The sequence below is a fragment of the Mchenga conophoros genome, linkage group LG14, assembly GCF_057382185.1.
Source record: "Mchenga conophoros isolate Kocher_MC1m ecotype Shallow Benthic linkage group LG14, M_conophoros_male_GT1.1, whole genome shotgun sequence".
Taxonomy (NCBI): Eukaryota; Metazoa; Chordata; class Actinopteri; order Cichliformes; family Cichlidae; genus Mchenga; species Mchenga conophoros.
The window spans coordinates 39,617,633-39,635,269 of NC_140539.1; the positions used below are offsets into that span (position 1 = coordinate 39,617,633).

A 17,637-nucleotide genomic window follows, 5' to 3' on the forward strand; every position below is an offset into this window, starting at 1 on the left:
AGCACTGCTTTATGCAGACAGAGGGGGCTGTAGCTGGAGTTAGTTGGTAGCATCAGCTTTCAAGACTTGATCAACCTCCATAATTCTGAAATGTACATCATTTTTCAGCTTTGGGTAACCTTCGTTTTTTTTTAACCTCTGGCAGTTCACCACTTTTCCCTTCGTACCATTTCAAGCTAAAGCTAAAGCTAAAGCTGAAGAAAGACTTGATTTACAGCTGAAATTTGATCTGAACAGTCTCTATCTCGACCTCTGAAGCGCCGAATCAGCAACCTGACGCATGTTAAAAAAACTAAAGGCTCCAGATTAACCGTCCTTTAATCCTCGTTACTTGAAATTGTAAAGTAACTGACTTTAAAGTAGGTTCTAACCTTTGAGTCCTCGGTAGCCTTCGTGTCCTGGAGGACCATCACCCCCACTTTTACCTTCAATACCTGGAGTACCTGGTTGACCCCTGGGACCTGGGGGCCCAATCACACCTGACAGAGAAAACAGTTTTAATAAGGTCATGGATAACCAATGAGTTATACACTCTTTATCACTGAAAATACATCTATGTACCTCCAGGACCGATGTTTCCATGGTGTCCTTTCTCTCCTTTGGATCCTTTCTCTCCTGAAGCCCCAGTAAAACCCAACCCTCCCGGATCTCCAGGAGATCCAGGAGGTCCTGAGAGGAAGAGAAACAGGAATTAACACCTGATTCATTCTCCTGTTTTTTCCTTACTCTGGTTACTTTTAACTCAAACATCAAACTTCACGCTGCACAGCCAGAAACAGATCATCACCTAGGTGCCCCTTGTCTCCACGAGGCCCCCTTTCTCCATTTGGACCAGGGCAACCAACAGACTCCCCTTTATTACCTGAAACACAAGCACACTCTTCACTACAGCCTGCACAACAAAGGAACACATGAAAAACATTACCATGACTGGGTGACCTTGTACCTTTGGGACCTTTACATCCTGGGGGACCAGGCTCACCAGGTTTCCCTGAGCATCCTTTGTCACCCTGCAATCGCAAAATTAACAGATCAATATTTCCTGCAACTCTTTCTGAACATTTTTTGAGCAAATCAAAGTCTTAAACTGAAAAGCTTACTGTGCACCACTTCAAGGACCACTTCAAGGCAAAGAGTGCTCTTTTTGCTAATTTCCCAAGTATTTATTGTAAACTAAATGGCCTTTTCAGTCATTTGCTACCCCAAACAATAGAGTTTAACTATAAAGTTATTTGCTGGAATGTTAGCAGTAATGTAGGCACTGTACTGGACCACAGGAGGAGAACCGAGGCCTGAGGTAAAGCTTTTGATTTACCAGATTTATCTTCACCTATGATTGTGAGCAGCTCAGAAACATAAATACGTAAACATAAAAAATCATTTAAAAACAGTTTCCTCCTGGCTGGGCTTGAATATCCTGAGTCGCAGCTGAGAGCATCCAAACATTCTGATTCTTTCATACAGAAGAAAAAGTTGCTGTAGTTGACTTTTTATCCATGTTATTATCCTCTTAGGTGACCCTGGTTGGCCCAGATGGCAGCATGGCTTGGGCCCTAAATCATCAATGTATACGAGAAACATCTGGATATCTGGTTCTTTAATAAAAAGGCGAAGGTACAAACAGCCTAAGGATGTTAACCATGACTCCCGAGGTGCAAGTACACAGCAAGTCTGATGAATGACTACAAAATGCTTTCACATGCACCACAAATGGCGATCGAGATAAAGGGCAGCTTCTGCAACTTTCTTCATCAAGCTTTTAATTTGGGTCAGTCGAGTGATGTCTTCAGCTGCCTTACTGGATCTCCAACGCTTCCGGGAAAGCCACAGTATCCTTCAAACCCCTTCAGTCCCGGGAGTCCCGCAGGCCCCTGTTTGCCACAGGGTCCAGGGGGCCCGGGGGGTCCTACAATGCCCGGGGGTCCGTCGCACCCTGGATGCCCTGGCTTGCCTGCTGCTCCCTGCATACCTTTGCTTCCTGTAGTGAAAAAAAATGTTGGAAATCAGAAAGTTCAGTGCGGACAAAGTCGATCTGTCACACAGAACCTCCAAAGCATCGTGGGAAATGAAGATTCCACGCTCTTTATTGAGATAAGTAAAGAATTAACCGATACCCAACGTGTTTTGGTTTCTGTCCATAATTTCCTCCTTCATAACAACTGCACTAAGAGTTCTTTATTAACTGGACCTCTGGACTGTTTGAGCTGACGGAGCCTTTTGGGGGATTTTTTAAATCCAATTATCCGACCAATAATATGGCTGTTGTGCACTTAATTGTACTAACCGACCATCCAAGAAGTCTGAGCTCCAGTTTTGGTGAGTGGCATCTATGTCTAACTCTAAGTCTTTCAGGTGACCTTCCACTTTCTGATCAATTAGTGCTTAATCCAGGCCACGATACTGCCGCTTGGCAACAAAGTATCATTCTGACCTCGAGGTCCAGTAAATCCAACAGTGGAGGGATGTCCTGGGTCTCCTGTCTTTCCTTTAATGCGGATGTAGTTGGTTGGTCCTGGAGGGCCTGTTGGACCTTGAAAGCCTGCAGGGGACACGCGGGAAATGTTTTAAAAAGGTGAGCTCGAATTAGCTGGATCGTCAACATCCATGTTTCCTCATAAATGACAGGAAGTCTCACTTAATGCATGTTTACAGTAATAGCAGTAATCTTTAGGAACACAGTAACAGTGCTGTGGTAGAATTGTGGCAATTGGTTGTAATGTTACTGTAAAGATATGTGGTAATGGTACTGCAGTAGCATTGTAGTGTATCACTCTGTATCAGTCTACCCTTCTGTCCTTTTGGCCCTTCGATTCCTTGACCACCATCTCGTCCGTTGAACCCTCTCTCTCCAGTCATGCCTGGATCTCCGGGGACACCAGGCTCTCCAGGGTTCCCAGGCACCCCCTCCCAGCCCCGGGGTCCAGTCAGACCTTAAACATGTCAAAATTTGTCTCGTGATCATGTTTTATTCAATAAGACTTGGAACTAGAGCCTGAGGCCATAAGCATAATATTTAGTGAGGTCATAGATCAAATGAGCAGGATCTTTACGATCTTTTTAAACCTGTGATGAAATCGTACATGTATAAAACAAGTGTCTTAATCAGTCTGTGGTTAGGATATATGTACGACTCACCTTTTGGACCACCAGTGCCCTGAAGTCCCGAGCTTCCATTGAGTCCAGGGGGGCCCTGACAACCAGGCTTTCCACGGACACCTGGAAGTCCTGATGCACCCACAGAGCCTTTGCGGCCAATTCCTTCAGAACCAACGCTGCCGATCTCCCCTTTATCCCCAAAAATACCTGAAAGTGATGACATCATAGTCAGAACTTACTGGAACTACTGTGATAAAAAACATTTGTCAAAGATAAAAAGCAAAATAACCAAAGAAACTAAAGTTAAGTGAAACCTAATAACATTAAAAGCTGCCGGGTGAATAAAGTGAGCTTGTTTACCTTGGGCTCCAATAGATCCCGGAAAGCCCGACTGGCCCATGGTACCAGGTTTTCCTGGATCACATCGGTTCGATGTGGGTCCTGAGCAGCCAGTTATACCGGGGGCTCCATCATCTCCTTTCTGACCCTTTGCTCCACGACATCCATGGAGACCACCGATGCCTGTACAAAAACAAGAAAAGATTCAAGTGTCCTTTCTTTAACTCAGCATCATCCACCAGTTGTAATTTGGGTTTTGCAAACAGCTGAAGAGTTTATACAAATGGCTGGATGCTAACTGAACCTTAACCAAAATGCACTGGTGAGCTAAAAATGCTGTTATCAAGACTGGTGCTTTTATTCTAAACATGGTAGGGATATGTTTACACGCAGTAAAACCACAGCATAGTTTATCTCGCTATCTTGTACACAGAAAATTGTGATGCAAAACAGAAAATACAAAGTAAATGGACCTCCCAGAGCACGATCTCGTGGATCAGTACAATTAGCCGGAGATGTAAATCACCTGGTAGACCATGTTGGCCGGGGTCGCCAGGCACTCCTTTGGGTCCTTGAGGGCCCCGTGTCCCTGGAAAGCCAATAGAGCCTGGGAGCCCAAAAGCAGAGTCTCCTGTTGGTCCGCTGAGACCTGCAGAGCCTCGAAGTCCCGGAGAGCCTGGTGCACATAAAGTTAAACAGTCTGGAAACAGCTCATAATGGTTTGGGTTTAAAGTCCAAACCTTCTGCCACCACAGAGGTAAGTAACAGAGTAAGGAATTGTAGATTAGGATGCTTATCACAGTCACGACTTAGACTTTACTGGGTGCAACTTAAAACGAGCACTTTTTAAAAGTTAGAAACTAGACAGAAACACGGAGCCAGCAGGACATCACTGATTTTTACAACTGATTCAATTCTGAATCACAAGTTCTCGATTCAATTAAGTTTTAACTCAGACATAAATATTATTATTAGAAAGATTTATCAGCACACATCCATGTTTCATATCTGTGTATAAACCAAAGCTGACACTGAGACTTCATCAGAGGTGTGAGCATCACAGCAGGTGTAACTGAGGATCCAACAGAGAAACATGAAGCAGGTTTTCCTGTTCTGGCTTTTTATAGCAGAAAACCTTAAAAATATTCTGCAGTCGATCAAAAACTGAAGCAAACCATGAATCAACATGTGAACATGACCTGATGAGGTTTGATTACAGACACAGCTGAGCAGTCATTTGTTTCCATTCGTTCAGTTTGAACAGCAGAGACGAGGCTTTGCTGTCAGAGGCCGACAGCACTGAACACAGCAGCAGACTGGTGGCTAATAAACAGAGAATAATGCAGGAAGCAGAGATTTGATGGTAAACTGGTCTCTGAGTGCTGAGAGAGAGAGAGCTGTGCAGGAAGTACAGCAGCCAAAGTCAGAGGGAGCTCATGAGCATGGTTATCAAACGTGAAGCGCAGTTTGATCTTCTTTTGCTGCTGGTTCAGTCAGTGTTGGTCAGAGTGACGAAACCTGCAGCTTCAGGATCTGTGAGCCGTCGACTCTCAGCGCCGACGGCGTCTGTGGACGATCCACGCTCTGCGTTTACATCTTTGTGCAGAATCCGTTTATCTGCTTCTCTTTTTAGCCGTTTTATCTGTTGTTGAAATAGTTTTGTGAGCTTCAAGATGAGATGCTGCCACTTCTGGCAAACTACATTTATATTTAAAAATCAATTCAGGATTTAATGAATTGATATTTATTCACCTTATTCACACTAAAATCGAGAATTTGAATGGGGAAATCGATCTTTTAAACCCACTCCTACCAGTAAGCCTCTAATTTTCGGCCATTGAAGCTGTTCAAATTATTCTGCTGGTCGTTGCTGCACAGCAGTGAAAACAGAAAGGCTGGAAGAGTTCCTTCTGGTCGGGGCAGATTTCTGAAGGAATTTCTGACATCTCTGTGAATTCGTTTGCTTCCCAGAGTTTTGTAAACTAACCTTGTAGAAGGTACGTAGAAGTTCATCCTAGAGTTAATTGGGAATTTAAGTTGATTGAGGAACCAGGCCCTGTTGAGAATGATGAGGTTTATCTCTTTTCCTGCGGAACAAACTCATTCGGCTTCCAGAATATGCCATGTGGTTCCCAGTGAAAACTGACTATTAACGCTCAGGATACTTTCTGGAGATCCTCCACAGCCAGGCGAACAAAGTTCAAGATCACAGTTGGATGTGAAACAAGCTGCTCCAGAATTCATTGGTATCCAGACCAGCCAGAGCATCAACCAGATCTGGTTTGTGCTGATGCATTGTGGAACTTACCTGGATCTCCATCATAATTGAAGCCTTCAGGTCCTTCATCTCCATAATCTCCAGTGACACCCTGAGGTCCTACAGGAGGAGGAGGGGAAATAATTAAAGGTAACTCTTCTGCTCATGTAACCTACAGGCGAAGATACAGAAGCGGAAGGTTTGCTTGGGTACCTTGTTTCCCAGGTATTCCAGGAAGTCCATCCTTCCCATTGTCTCCTTTAGGTCCATCTGACCCAATGCCACCAGGAAAACCTGGAGAACCCTGGGAACCTGTGTAGCCTGAAAGGTGAGAGAGGTGAGTAGGAAGTACTGTAAACAGGCAAACATAAAGATGTTACAGATCAAATTTACCTGCACTTCCAGGGTCTCCCTTCTCTCCAGGGGCACCTGGTCTTATGGGTCTAAAGGGTGGAGCGTCACCTGGAGGAAGAGGAGGGTTAAGTAGACACCAGTTAGAAGGTTTTGGCTAAAAAAGTTAATGAAAGTGTTCCTATGAACTTCACAAGTACTCAGTGCTGAAGAAAACCCTCAACTCATTTATATTTAATTGTATTTTCAGATTAAGTTTGGTTTTCTCCAAAATATTGAGTTCAGGCCGTCACCGTAAACACCCACAGGTTTCAAGTTGACTCCTTTTTATTTCATTTCTGCCTGTTTGGAAAACCTAAATGGAAAAACAAGAGGGGCGAGAGGCAGGGTACACCCTGGACAGGTCACCAGCCTGACACAGGACAAACACACTTACAGGTAATTTAGATTCACCAGTTAACCTAACCTAACTAACTGCGTGTCGGAGAACCCGGAAAGAACCCACACAGACGCAGGGAGAGCATGCAAAGTCCACACAGACCAGGTCAGAGTCAGGGGGTGGAACCAACACGCCACCGTGCTGCCCTGGAAACACGTTCAATAGAATAATTCAAAAGCAGAAATGTCTGAAACTTCAATCTAGTTTCCTAAATTTGCCTGTATCAAGTGTTTTATTCTAAAACAAAACCAATCTCAAACCCTCAACCAGGGGTGTCCAACTCCAGGCCTCGAGGGCCGGTGTCCTGCAGGTTCTAGATCTCACCCTGCATTAGCACATCTAAATCAAATGATTAGTTCATTTCCAGGCCTCTGGAGAACTTCAAGATATGTTGAGGAGGTCATTTGGCCATTTAAATCAGCTGTGATGGATCAAGGACACATCCTGCCCCACCCCTGCCCTAAACGATGAGTCACAGATGACCAACGGATGTTACGTTATCATCCTGTTTGAGAAACATACTCTACTCAAACCCGGACTTAGACCTTAAAAGGAGTCAGCACTGACAGATGTTAAGAGGACAGGTGTTATAAATGTTCAGGTCAGTCCTATGAAAACAGAACCGTATATATGGATTCAGCTGCAAAACTCTGGTAAAATCCACAGAAAGTGAGAACCAAACGTTTTTCGTAACAACGATTCTTACCTTTAACCCCCTTTAACCCCGGGGGGCCACAGGATCCAGTAGGTCCTGGATCCCCAAGGAGTCCACGTTCTCCCACAGCTCCATCTGCATCTGGTCCTCTGGGACCTGGAGGTCCTAAATATCCCTTTAACCCTGTAGTTCCTCTGAGGCCCCTTTCTCCAGGGAAGCTGAAAAAACTCTCCCCCTAAGAACAGACAAATTGAGGTCAAGAGACAGAACAGCATGACTGATGGCAGGACAACTGCAAAACAGGGACATTCTGATTATCTCACTGTTTGTCATCCACATTTCTCAGCGCTCAACTTTAAGTTATAAACAGATTCATGGATATAACAGATGTGGTGTCAGTGTGTTTTCTGGCATACAGTTGTGATCATTGTCCCGTTGATGCCCCAGTTTGGTCCAAGCTTCAGCTTCGGGATAGATGGCCTCACATTTGACTCTAGACTACGTTGGTATACAGAGGAGCTCATAGTCCACTTAGTCCACAGGCTTTCTCCTGTAAACTCTTCCAAACAAGCCAAACTTGTTCAGTCTTTTTCCATCTGTGCTGTCATGAACTTTAAAATTGAAAACGAGGCCTGTAGTGTCTCAGAATGTGAGGCAAAGCTCTTAGGTTTCTGTCGTTTCTTTGAGCATCGAATGGTCCGATCTTGGGATGAACTTGCTGGAACATCCATCACTGAGAAAATTGTCTTAATGTTTCCCTCTTGTAAATAATCTTTCTCACTGCAGAATGATGGACTTGTTTGAAAATAGCTGTATAACCTCTCCTAGGTTGGAGCAACAGTTTAGTCTGTAAGATCACTGCTGACGTCTTTCCTTTGCTTTCTGTTAACGCACACCTGAATGCTTCGGACTAGCTGCTAGAAGATTCTGCTTTTATAACGATGCTCACGATTGGTAAGTATCAGTTAACCGGTGCGTTTGATCAGCAGCACCTGGCTGCCATTTACTTCTCTTAATTCCTATAAAAGCAACAAGGATCCACTTAATTTGTCACAGGACTGCAATCAGGAAACATGTTCTTAAACTGACCATCGGAGGATTCTGATAAACATTCGTTCAAAAGGAAAAGCGGCGCAGACATGATCAGTGAGCTGTAATGTGAACATCATCTCATTACATCTGAAACAGAAACTACTTGCTGAGAAACTCTTTCACATTATTGCTTCTCATATTTCGCTCTTTCCCGTCTTGAACAACATCTTCCAATCCTCATTCCTCCTATCTTCTAACCCGACTGACCTGGAAACCGGGATTTCCAGGGACCCCTGAGGGCCCAGTCTGTCCTCTTCTTCCTGGGAACCCTTGTCTGCCTGCAGGGCCCCGCTGTCCCTTGTTTCCCTTCTCACCTGGAGACAGGAGCAACATTCACAGGAGGTTATGTTGATGTTACTGTCAATAATAAGTGTGCTGGGAGACAGCTGCACAGACTGGGACTCACCTTCGATATCCTCCACTGTTAAATCTCCTTTCTGTCCTTTAAAGCCTTTGACACCCGGCAATCCGGCCCGACCCTGTAAACAAAGCAATCAGTCAAATAAACAGAGCAGTGGTGGCTGCTCAGATGACCTCTGACCTTGTTGCTCAGTTGCTTTACCTGCTCACCAGTCTCTCCTGTGTCTCCGGGAACACCGTACTCTCCCCGAGGACCTGTGGGTCCAGAGGATCCTTGGAAGCCTGGAAATCCCAAGTCACCCTTAGGGCCAGGTGCACCTCTTAGTACAAGAGGAAGGCCACAAGAACAGCTGCCACAACTACCTAAAACACAGAAATTAGGGTTCGATCGATCTCTAACCCTTATTGAGCACTTCCAGCAAACATTAGCAAAACGATCTGATTGATTAATAACGTCACTACGACTGGCTGTCCGGGCAACATGGACTCTACTTAAGGCCAACATAGGATGTCTTCGCTATAGACAGTATAACAGACGGACACAGCTGAAGGTGGCGACACCTGTTACTGCAAAAGACTTCCAGTTGTATTGAAGTGTATGGGAAAAGTGCCCTCTGCCCCCTCGCTTTGAAGACGTTAGTACACATTTCCAAACTCACTCTTGAGGTCATTTTGAACAAAACATTAAGTCTGTTTTTATAAATTATGCTCATTCTTAGAATAAGAGAGGAAGGTTATTTAGGAGCATGCTCATTGGTTAATACCTCAGTCACAATTTGTTAGCCACAGCGTGCGGTTTCACAATCAGTCAGTCAGCCACAGATCGATAGATCAATCAGAATACGACGAGTGCTGGAGACCGTGAAGTCCTCAGCTGAAGTCTTAACCCTTTAAGACCTACCATAGAACCAAGTCCGCCAGAGCTTATATTATATTTTTACATGCTGTAGCGAAATTTCTGGGAGCATTTCAAGTTGCTATACATCAATACAAGCATTACAGTCTATATTTTAATAATATGTATGCATTAAGTGCATAGTAATTACATAAATTTCAAAAAAGTGCAATAAACTACAGAAAAATTGAAAATCGTTTTTGTTTTGTTAACATATATGTCTACTGTAAATACAAAAAAGTTGCACAAAATAGTTTCCCACCACAGGAAATTTATTTTGAGTGTCTTCATAGTTTTATTTTTGAAATACACCAATTTTTATATACTGCAGGAAAAACGAAAATAAATATTATACTGCAAATTTGCAAAAAAACAGCATGTGCATCAAAATAAACTATTTCCAGCAGTGCAATATGAGTCCTCAGCATCCCAGAAACGACACAGAAAGTCATAAAGTCAAAGATAACTTTTAAAAACACCAGTATAGGCTCATGAGGCCCTGATGGTAAAAAGAAACGACATTTCCGCAAAAATGACGTCACTTCCGGTTTCGGGCAGGTCATGGCGGACGTCGCCAATGTAGGAAGTGTTACGAACAGCTGATCGGATCGGCAAAGCGTGTTTCTGGAATATTATGTTTTTGTTGCTGCAAGTGCTTTTTATGCAGTTTTTGCAAAGCTTTATGTGGAAGGAAACCGTGACCGAGGACAAGCTGATGGCATAAGATGTAAGTACAACTCCTCCGGTTTCATATGCAAAGAAAATTATTGCGCTAACTTACATGGTTGCAGAGCTACTGGGATTTAAAAGTAGTTGCGCAAAATGGAGCGTGCCCGCTCTGACCGGCTTTAAAGGGTTAACACACCAGTGGGTGACATCTCAAAGCTAAATCTACGTACCGTCTAAGGCTTCACAGCAACAACATGAGTGAGGAAGCAAGTTAAGGTTATGCTCTTCATAGCTGGAAATGGTTAGCTGGTAAGTTAGCATTAGCCAGAAGTTTCATCCAATAAAACTTATCTGGATAAAGTACAATGAGAACCTAAAGGAAACAGCTAGTGATGACTTTAGCATGGTGATGATACCTTTGGTTTCTGGCATTAAAAGGTCAGATTGCCTTTTTTAAATTACTTCGTCAGTTGATGTTTATAAAATGACCGCTGCACGATTCACGTAGCATAATGTGGACAGGGGTGTTGGTACCGTAACAAAACTGTTGACTGATCGTGGGACAAAAGCCAAAAGCATTGTTCATCTTTTTAATCTCTTCTTTCCCCATTTAGCAAACGCAAACTGTGGTAATGTGACGTGGCCTGAGTGTGCACATATTTCACATTAAGGTTAAAAGCAGCTCATCAGTCTTCCACCCTCTAAACCTTTAACTGGTGTAAAAGTCACAATTTCAGTCAATGTCTCCAACAACTGACCTTTAATTCCCAGTGAGCCCTGAAACCCCGTGGGTCCGAGCACACCTGGGTCCCCACGTGGTCCTGAGGCTCCAGGGAGACAGTAGGTACCTTTAAAGACAAACAGGAAGTCAGATTATTGAGAAAAAAAATCAACTGGGACAGTGACACATCCCATACCTGCTGTTAATATCTGCAGTCTGACCCTGCAGGCACCTACAGGTGTACAACACTAAGAGACAAACACTGTTGTCTGGTACCTGGAACACCTTGCTGTCCTTTATGTCCTCTGAATCCACGGCGCCCTGGTTTTCCAGGTTCTCCAGGTGTGGGTTTCTCTGTAGAGATCTGACCTGGATCTCCTCTGACCCCCTTGCATCCTGGAACTCCCTTCTGACCTACAACTCCCGGCAGTCCTGAAGAAAACAACAAAAACTATCATACTACCTTAAACATGAGCAGAAAACATCCTTCTTACCACAGCACCGCTATGCTGCCTCTAATCAAGTTCATACCACCTTAAATCTAACCATGACACTTGAATCACCGTAGCTCAACTTTAAGATTCATTCAAGATTCAAGAGTCGAGGTCTTTATTGTCCAGTATATGCAGTGTACAGCGCACCGAAATGCCGTTTCACCCCAAGCCCCCCATGGTGCATTTATAAGAATATAAAAAATCTCCAGGAGATATAAAACTAGAAGAAGTGGATTGTGCAGAGGGTATTGAATACCAGCTTCAAGTTACGAGTCAGAGTATTGTGGACGAGACAGGATGAAGACATGTGCATTATGTAGATGTGTTCAGCAACTGAAATTAACAAGAAGCTGACTTCTTCAAATAATCTCACCACAGCAACCTCATACTGCCTTACATCAGGCTGCTACCACCTTAAATCTGGCCTCATGAGTCTCAGACCACCTCGCCAACTTCATCATCATTAAACCCCCCAAAGTGGTAGATAATGACCCAACGTTGTGGTCTCATCCCATTTGTAATCTGACTACACAAACTCGTAATAGCGCGTAAAATCTTAAAAAACTCTCCGATATGATTTTAAAGTTTGAGACCATTTGAACATCAGGTAGGAAGCACCACCTCACCCACCCTCTGACCCAGACTCTGCTCCTTTATCCACAGCAGGAAGCTTTCCCTTTTTTGATTTGACAGAACTTTATGCCAGACGGTTTTTCTGATGATGATTTATATCTGTCAGGAAAGATCTCCAATACTCAGTGATAGCGTATTTTTCCATCATATAAAGATGTTTCACCTGTGTCATCGCGCTGTGCTGAGATGTTTGCCAGCTCACATTGCTACAGAAACAGTAAAATATGCAGGTACTCACCAACTATTGATCTGCCAGGCGGTCCTGGGGGGCCGGGTATTCCCATCCGCCCCCTGTCTCCATTAAGGCCGTGCGGGCCGGGTGACCCGGGATCCCCAACTTGACCTAGAAGACATAAAGTAGTCATTGGACACCAGAGAAGAAGAATTGTGAAAGAGCTGATTGATTGGTGCATTGATCCATACCGGTGTACGTGATGTCTTCCTCCCGGGGGTTGCCTGGAGGCCCGGGATCTCCCCTTTCGCCCTGAGAACACACAGAACACGACAGCTTTATCTTTACTGAGGTCATTTTGTTTACATGATACTAACCAGATCATCGGGTTCACAGCTTCTAGTAACAGAACATCTACGTCTGTGAATGGGTGAAAGGTTTCAGTGCTGGTTTTTACTGCTGATCTGGCTCTGCTGGCCAGGGGGTGACCCCGTAGCGGGGAGGTCTGCAGCTGCGCGGTAGAGATCAGACGTCCGAGGTCATGGACAGATAACTGCTCAAAGTGTAGGACTTCAAGAATCTCAGAGTCCTTTTCACGATGGATGAATTTCAGTGATGCAGACGCTGCACCTGTCTGTGGACCATTTTACTGGTCTTCTGGTTAACTTCCTGCTCGTTTTGCCCTCGTTACCTTTTGCATACATTTTCCGAGCCTTCTCTCGCCCTTTGTCGTGGTGTGCTACAATGCTCTGTGCTCCTTGTTCCCTGGTTCCTAGTGTTTAGTTGGGATGGATGGGAAGCTTTGCTTTTATCCACAGTGACATAAAATATACAGGAAACAGACTGACCTTAGGACCATTTCGTCCAATCAGACCTGGGAGTCCTGAGCTTCCTTGGATTCCCTGAAAACACCAAAGAAAAACCAGACCTGATGATCCGAGGAACAGCACAGAAGTAGAAACAGGAATCTTCTGCTTTGACCAACCTTAACTCCTTTGTTCCCACGCAGACCAGGTTGTCCAGGGAGTCCCTGAAACACAGTTCGTTCAGCATCAATACCTCAAAGATTGATGACATCTCAAGTCTAATTAAAGTCTATAGTCTGATTAAAACTGCTTAATATTGATCGCACATCTTACCCTTGGTCCAGGAAGCCCCAAAATCCCCTTCTCCCCTTCCATCCCAGGTGACCCATTCAGACCCTGAGACCACAATTCAATAAAAAATATCTGATCAGTAACAGTGCTACTAAAATGATATTTGGAGATGTGGGGCACAACAACCAAGTGGGGTTTAAAAACGGCAGCTGAGTATCCTTCAAACACGAGATTACAGATGACAATTTTCAGGATGAGCGATAGTCCTGAACTCCATAAATCGGGAGAATCCTAACCTTCAAGTGAGCCTGGTGCCCAAGAATCGAACAACAAAGAGAACTTCAAGTTCCTAAATAAGATATTTAACCTACCAGCTGTCCGTCAATTCCACAGACTCCTTTAACCCCCCGGGAGCCCTGAAATATCCAACATATCCAGCGTGAGAAAACCGAGAGCAAAGCCTCCCAACAACAAGAGATATCAGAAATCAACATTTGCAACATTTGCTATTTAAAGTTTAACAGAAAACAGGAAGTCCCCTTAAATGTGCCATCTGATAGGCTGTAACAGAGTGAGGCTCCACCTACTTTGTCTCCTTTGATGTAGAGGTCTTCGGGAGGGTCAACATACTCAAAGGGCCCCGGAGGTCCCTGCAAACCCTGATCCCCCTGTGGACCACACAAACTGCTACAGCACGGCACATACTACACAGTACTGATGCGTTGCTCTTGCTGCTCTATTACTGCAGTAATTGTCAATGGTGAAGTGCAATTTATACAGTTTGCAGTGAAATGAAAACAGAAGGTAAATCAGTCAAACAGAAGAATGTGACAGAGCTCTGCCCCAAACGACTAATCTAATGTGACTTTTGCACAGCGCCATTGCCTCGCGCGACAGGCTGTTCACGAGCTGCTGATTCAGTTAAAAGAAAGGGGGCGTGGTTGTACCTCATCTCCTTTCTGTCCAGGCAGAGATCGACCTCTTTCCCCCTGAAATGCACAAACAACAAATTCTGAAATAAAAGGTCAGAAAACGCAGTCTTTCAAATTACTCTGACGGTATTCACAATGCTAGCCTCTACTACGTGCACATTACTTACGGGTGGACCTCGAGAACCCGGGCTTCCAGGTACGCCCTGCACAGACAGCAAAGACTTCATTATTGCAATTAATAAAATAATTCTTTGTTTCTCAGCTGAATTTGTAAGTTGTACAAAAAACAGTCTCCAACTTCTTGTGTAGCTTAATTTTAATGGAGAGACATAATGTAAAGCCAAAAACGTTATAACTTGAAGTTTTTGAGCCCCTGCAACACCCAGTCTGGCTCCATACAGGGAGCTGAGGCGCAGTTTTTCTAAACACGGCGTCTCTGTGGCTTTTAAACCCCAAAACACGCTGCGCCAAAAATGTGTCCACCCCAAGGATCGGGTCCCCGACACAAACAGAGTAACATAGTGTACGCGATTAAGTGCAGGATTTATACATCAGGGAAACCAAACAACCTCTGGCTACAACACAGAAGAGCCACCTCGTCAGGCCAGTGGACCTTCAATGATGAGGACGTAACATCCTGGACAGGGAAGTTTGAGCAGTGTTCATTTACTGGATGATCAAGCATGCATCAAGACTCCCATACAGGTTATATCTGTGCTTCAAAACCCCAACGTGGAACAGCAGAAACCCGAGACCAGGTCCCTTTAACTGTCCTCAACTTGAACACGTGACACCAGATTACTTTCTTCAAGCAGTAAATGTTAAGTGGTGACTCACGTCTTGGCCTTTTGGTCCTGGAGAACCCAGTGCTCCCTTCGATCCCGAGAGGCCCTGCTCACCCTGCAGACAGACAGACAGAAACCTGAAGGAGGACCACTACAAGTGAACGCTTCCTCCCTGTAAACCCGCTGGCATGTGTGTCACATGACAGTTTGTTTACTCACCCACAGACCGGGATGTCCACTGGGCCCAGCATCTCCCTGTCAAACAGAAAAGCTTTGATTAATAAGCCAAATCCTGATCCTAACCTGCAGCAGTACAAGTGTACTTACAGTCACTCCAGGGTTACGGATGAAATACACCGCCTGATCTCCTGGATATCCTTTCGGTCCTGGAAAACCCTGAAGAATTAAACACCACAGCGATGGTCAAATAGTACTGGACCAAAGATACAGTGGGAGGCAAAGGTTTGGGCAGCCTTGTTAATAGTCATTATTTTCCTGTATAAATCGTTGTTACAATAAAAAATATCAGTTAAATATATCATACAGGAGACACAAGTTTATTGGATTTACAGAAAGTGTGCAATAATTGTTTAAACAAAATCAGGCAGGTGCATAAATTTGGGCTCCACAAAAAAAGAGATGAAATCAATATTTAGCAGATCCGCCTTCTGCAGCCTCTAAACGCTTCCTGTGAGCTCCACTGAGAGTCTGGATTGTGGTTGAAGGTATTTTGGACGATTCCTCTTTACTAAACATCTCTCGTTCATTCAGGTTTGATGGCTTCCGAGCATCAACAGCTCTCTTTAACTCACAGCACAGGTTTCAATAATATTCAGGTCTGGGCTGAGATGAACGTTCCAGAACGTTGTACTTGTTCCTCTGCATGAAAGCTTTAGTGGATTTTGAGCAGTGTTTCGGTCGTTGTCTTGTTGAAAGATCCAGCCCCGGCGCAGCTTCAGCTTTGTCTCCGATTCTCCAGAATCTGCTGATACTGAGTGGAATCCATGTGTCCCTCAACTCTGACAGGATTCCCAGTCCCTGCACTGGCCACACAGCCCCACAGCATGATGGAACCACCACCATATTTTACTGGAGGCAGCAGGTGTTTTTCTGGGAATGCTGTGCTCTTTTTCCTCCATGGATAGCGCTCCTTGTTATGCCCAAATAACTCAGTTTTAGTTTCATCAGTCCACAGCAGCTTATTCCAGAATGAAGCTGGTTTGTCCAAATGTGCTTCAGCAAACCTCAAGCAGCTCTGTTTGTGCTGTGGGCGGAGCAAAGGCTTCCTCTGCATCACTCTCACATGCAGCATCTCCTTGTGTAAAGTGCGCCGAATGGTTCCATCTGCTGCAACATGATGTTGCAGGTCTTTGGTGCTGGTCTGTGGGTCGACTCTGACTGTTCTCACCGTCGCTTCTGTCTGTCTGAGATGTTTCTCGGTCTGACACTTCCAGCCTTAACTTGAACTGAGCCTGTGGTCTTCCATTGTCTCAATATGCTCCTAACTGTGGAGACAGACGGCTTAAATCTCTGAGGCAGCTTTCTGTGTCCTTCCCACCATGATGCTGAACAGTCTTTGTCTTCAGGTCATCTGACAGTTGTTCTGAGACCCCCGTGTTGCTACACTTCAGAGGAAATTAAAAGAGGGAAACTTAAATTGACCCCCTTAAATACTCTTTCTCATTATTGTTTTCACCTGTGCATGTAGGTCAGGGGTCACTGAGCTTACCGAGACAATTTGAGTTCCAATAATTAGTTCTGAAGGTTTGGAATCAATAAAATGACAACAGATTTATGCACCTGCCTGATTTTGTTTAAACAATTCTTGCACACTTTAAATCCAATAAACTTCATTTCACTTCTCAAACATCACTGTGTGCGTCTCCTGTATGATATATTTAACTGACAGTTTTTATTGTAACAACGATTTATACAGGAAAATAATGACTATGAACAAGGTTAACGTTTGCATCCCGCTGTACTGCAGCACACTCAACTATCCACACACAGGCTCACAGCAGTGTAAGACGAGAAAACCTCGTCCTTGTTCTCTCAGGACTCTAAAATCTGGATTCTGGAAAACTGAACGTTTCTCCAGCTCTGATTATTTTTACTGTGGCCTTTCTTGCCCTCCACAGTGAAGTGTTTGCTATCAGTGTTACTGTCATTTCTGACCAGTTCTCCGTCACGTCCTTGTTCTCCCAGAAGTCCAGCTTTCCCTTTCTCTCCTCTAGTTCCATTACATCCATCCAGACCTGGATGTCCTGGACCTCCAGCAGGTCCCGGGTGTCCCTGGACACACAAACACATAAACTGATGCCGAGAGCGGGACATCACTAGGTCACAGCTGACTGAGCTAAGAGGCTGAGAGGGGCGGGGCTTCTTACCGGAACTCCATCCAAACCTGGAAAACCAGGAACACCAAGAGATCCCTGAAACCGTAAACAACAAGCAGACGGTTAAACTGTTCTCCACACAGCTCCTCAGATACCATGTGAGGCCTAACAGAGCTCCGATTGGTCAGACAACAGAAACAGTATTTCGTCTTCAGAGGGGTGTACTACAAAGCAAACTATGTTTTCAGTTTGGATGGTCTATGTGTAAAGCTCCTCTGGTGTTGTCTCTGAGTGAAGGTGCTCAGCTGACCGAG

General features: G+C 44.5%; 1 protein-coding gene across 1 annotated transcript in view; it reads right to left on the bottom strand.

The window, feature by feature from the left end:
* Window positions 1-17,637, bottom strand: part of col4a4 (collagen, type IV, alpha 4) — a 52,410-nt gene that overhangs the window by 13,531 nt on the left and 21,242 nt on the right. Inside the window, exons 6-38 of the mRNA XM_085244518.1 lie at window positions 17,375-17,419; window positions 17,163-17,279; window positions 15,315-15,383; window positions 15,207-15,242; window positions 15,040-15,102; window positions 14,370-14,405; window positions 14,218-14,259; window positions 13,858-13,938; window positions 13,642-13,686; window positions 13,313-13,375; window positions 13,159-13,203; window positions 13,022-13,075; window positions 12,425-12,485; window positions 12,240-12,344; window positions 11,151-11,306; window positions 10,912-11,001; window positions 8,792-8,952; window positions 8,636-8,708; window positions 8,437-8,543; window positions 7,189-7,372; window positions 6,086-6,154; window positions 5,906-6,013; window positions 5,744-5,812; window positions 3,962-4,111; window positions 3,457-3,618; window positions 3,136-3,303; window positions 2,787-2,930; window positions 2,432-2,539; window positions 1,800-1,978; window positions 947-1,010; window positions 788-862; window positions 562-669; window positions 372-479 (exon numbers count right to left, since the gene is read on the bottom strand). Coding sequence (XP_085100644.1) covers window positions 372-479; window positions 562-669; window positions 788-862; window positions 947-1,010; window positions 1,800-1,978; window positions 2,432-2,539; window positions 2,787-2,930; window positions 3,136-3,303; window positions 3,457-3,618; window positions 3,962-4,111; window positions 5,744-5,812; window positions 5,906-6,013; window positions 6,086-6,154; window positions 7,189-7,372; window positions 8,437-8,543; window positions 8,636-8,708; window positions 8,792-8,952; window positions 10,912-11,001; window positions 11,151-11,306; window positions 12,240-12,344; window positions 12,425-12,485; window positions 13,022-13,075; window positions 13,159-13,203; window positions 13,313-13,375; window positions 13,642-13,686; window positions 13,858-13,938; window positions 14,218-14,259; window positions 14,370-14,405; window positions 15,040-15,102; window positions 15,207-15,242; window positions 15,315-15,383; window positions 17,163-17,279; window positions 17,375-17,419 — 3,145 coding nt within the window. The remainder of the gene's footprint in view (window positions 1-371; window positions 480-561; window positions 670-787; window positions 863-946; window positions 1,011-1,799; window positions 1,979-2,431; window positions 2,540-2,786; window positions 2,931-3,135; window positions 3,304-3,456; window positions 3,619-3,961; window positions 4,112-5,743; window positions 5,813-5,905; window positions 6,014-6,085; window positions 6,155-7,188; window positions 7,373-8,436; window positions 8,544-8,635; window positions 8,709-8,791; window positions 8,953-10,911; window positions 11,002-11,150; window positions 11,307-12,239; window positions 12,345-12,424; window positions 12,486-13,021; window positions 13,076-13,158; window positions 13,204-13,312; window positions 13,376-13,641; window positions 13,687-13,857; window positions 13,939-14,217; window positions 14,260-14,369; window positions 14,406-15,039; window positions 15,103-15,206; window positions 15,243-15,314; window positions 15,384-17,162; window positions 17,280-17,374; window positions 17,420-17,637) is intronic.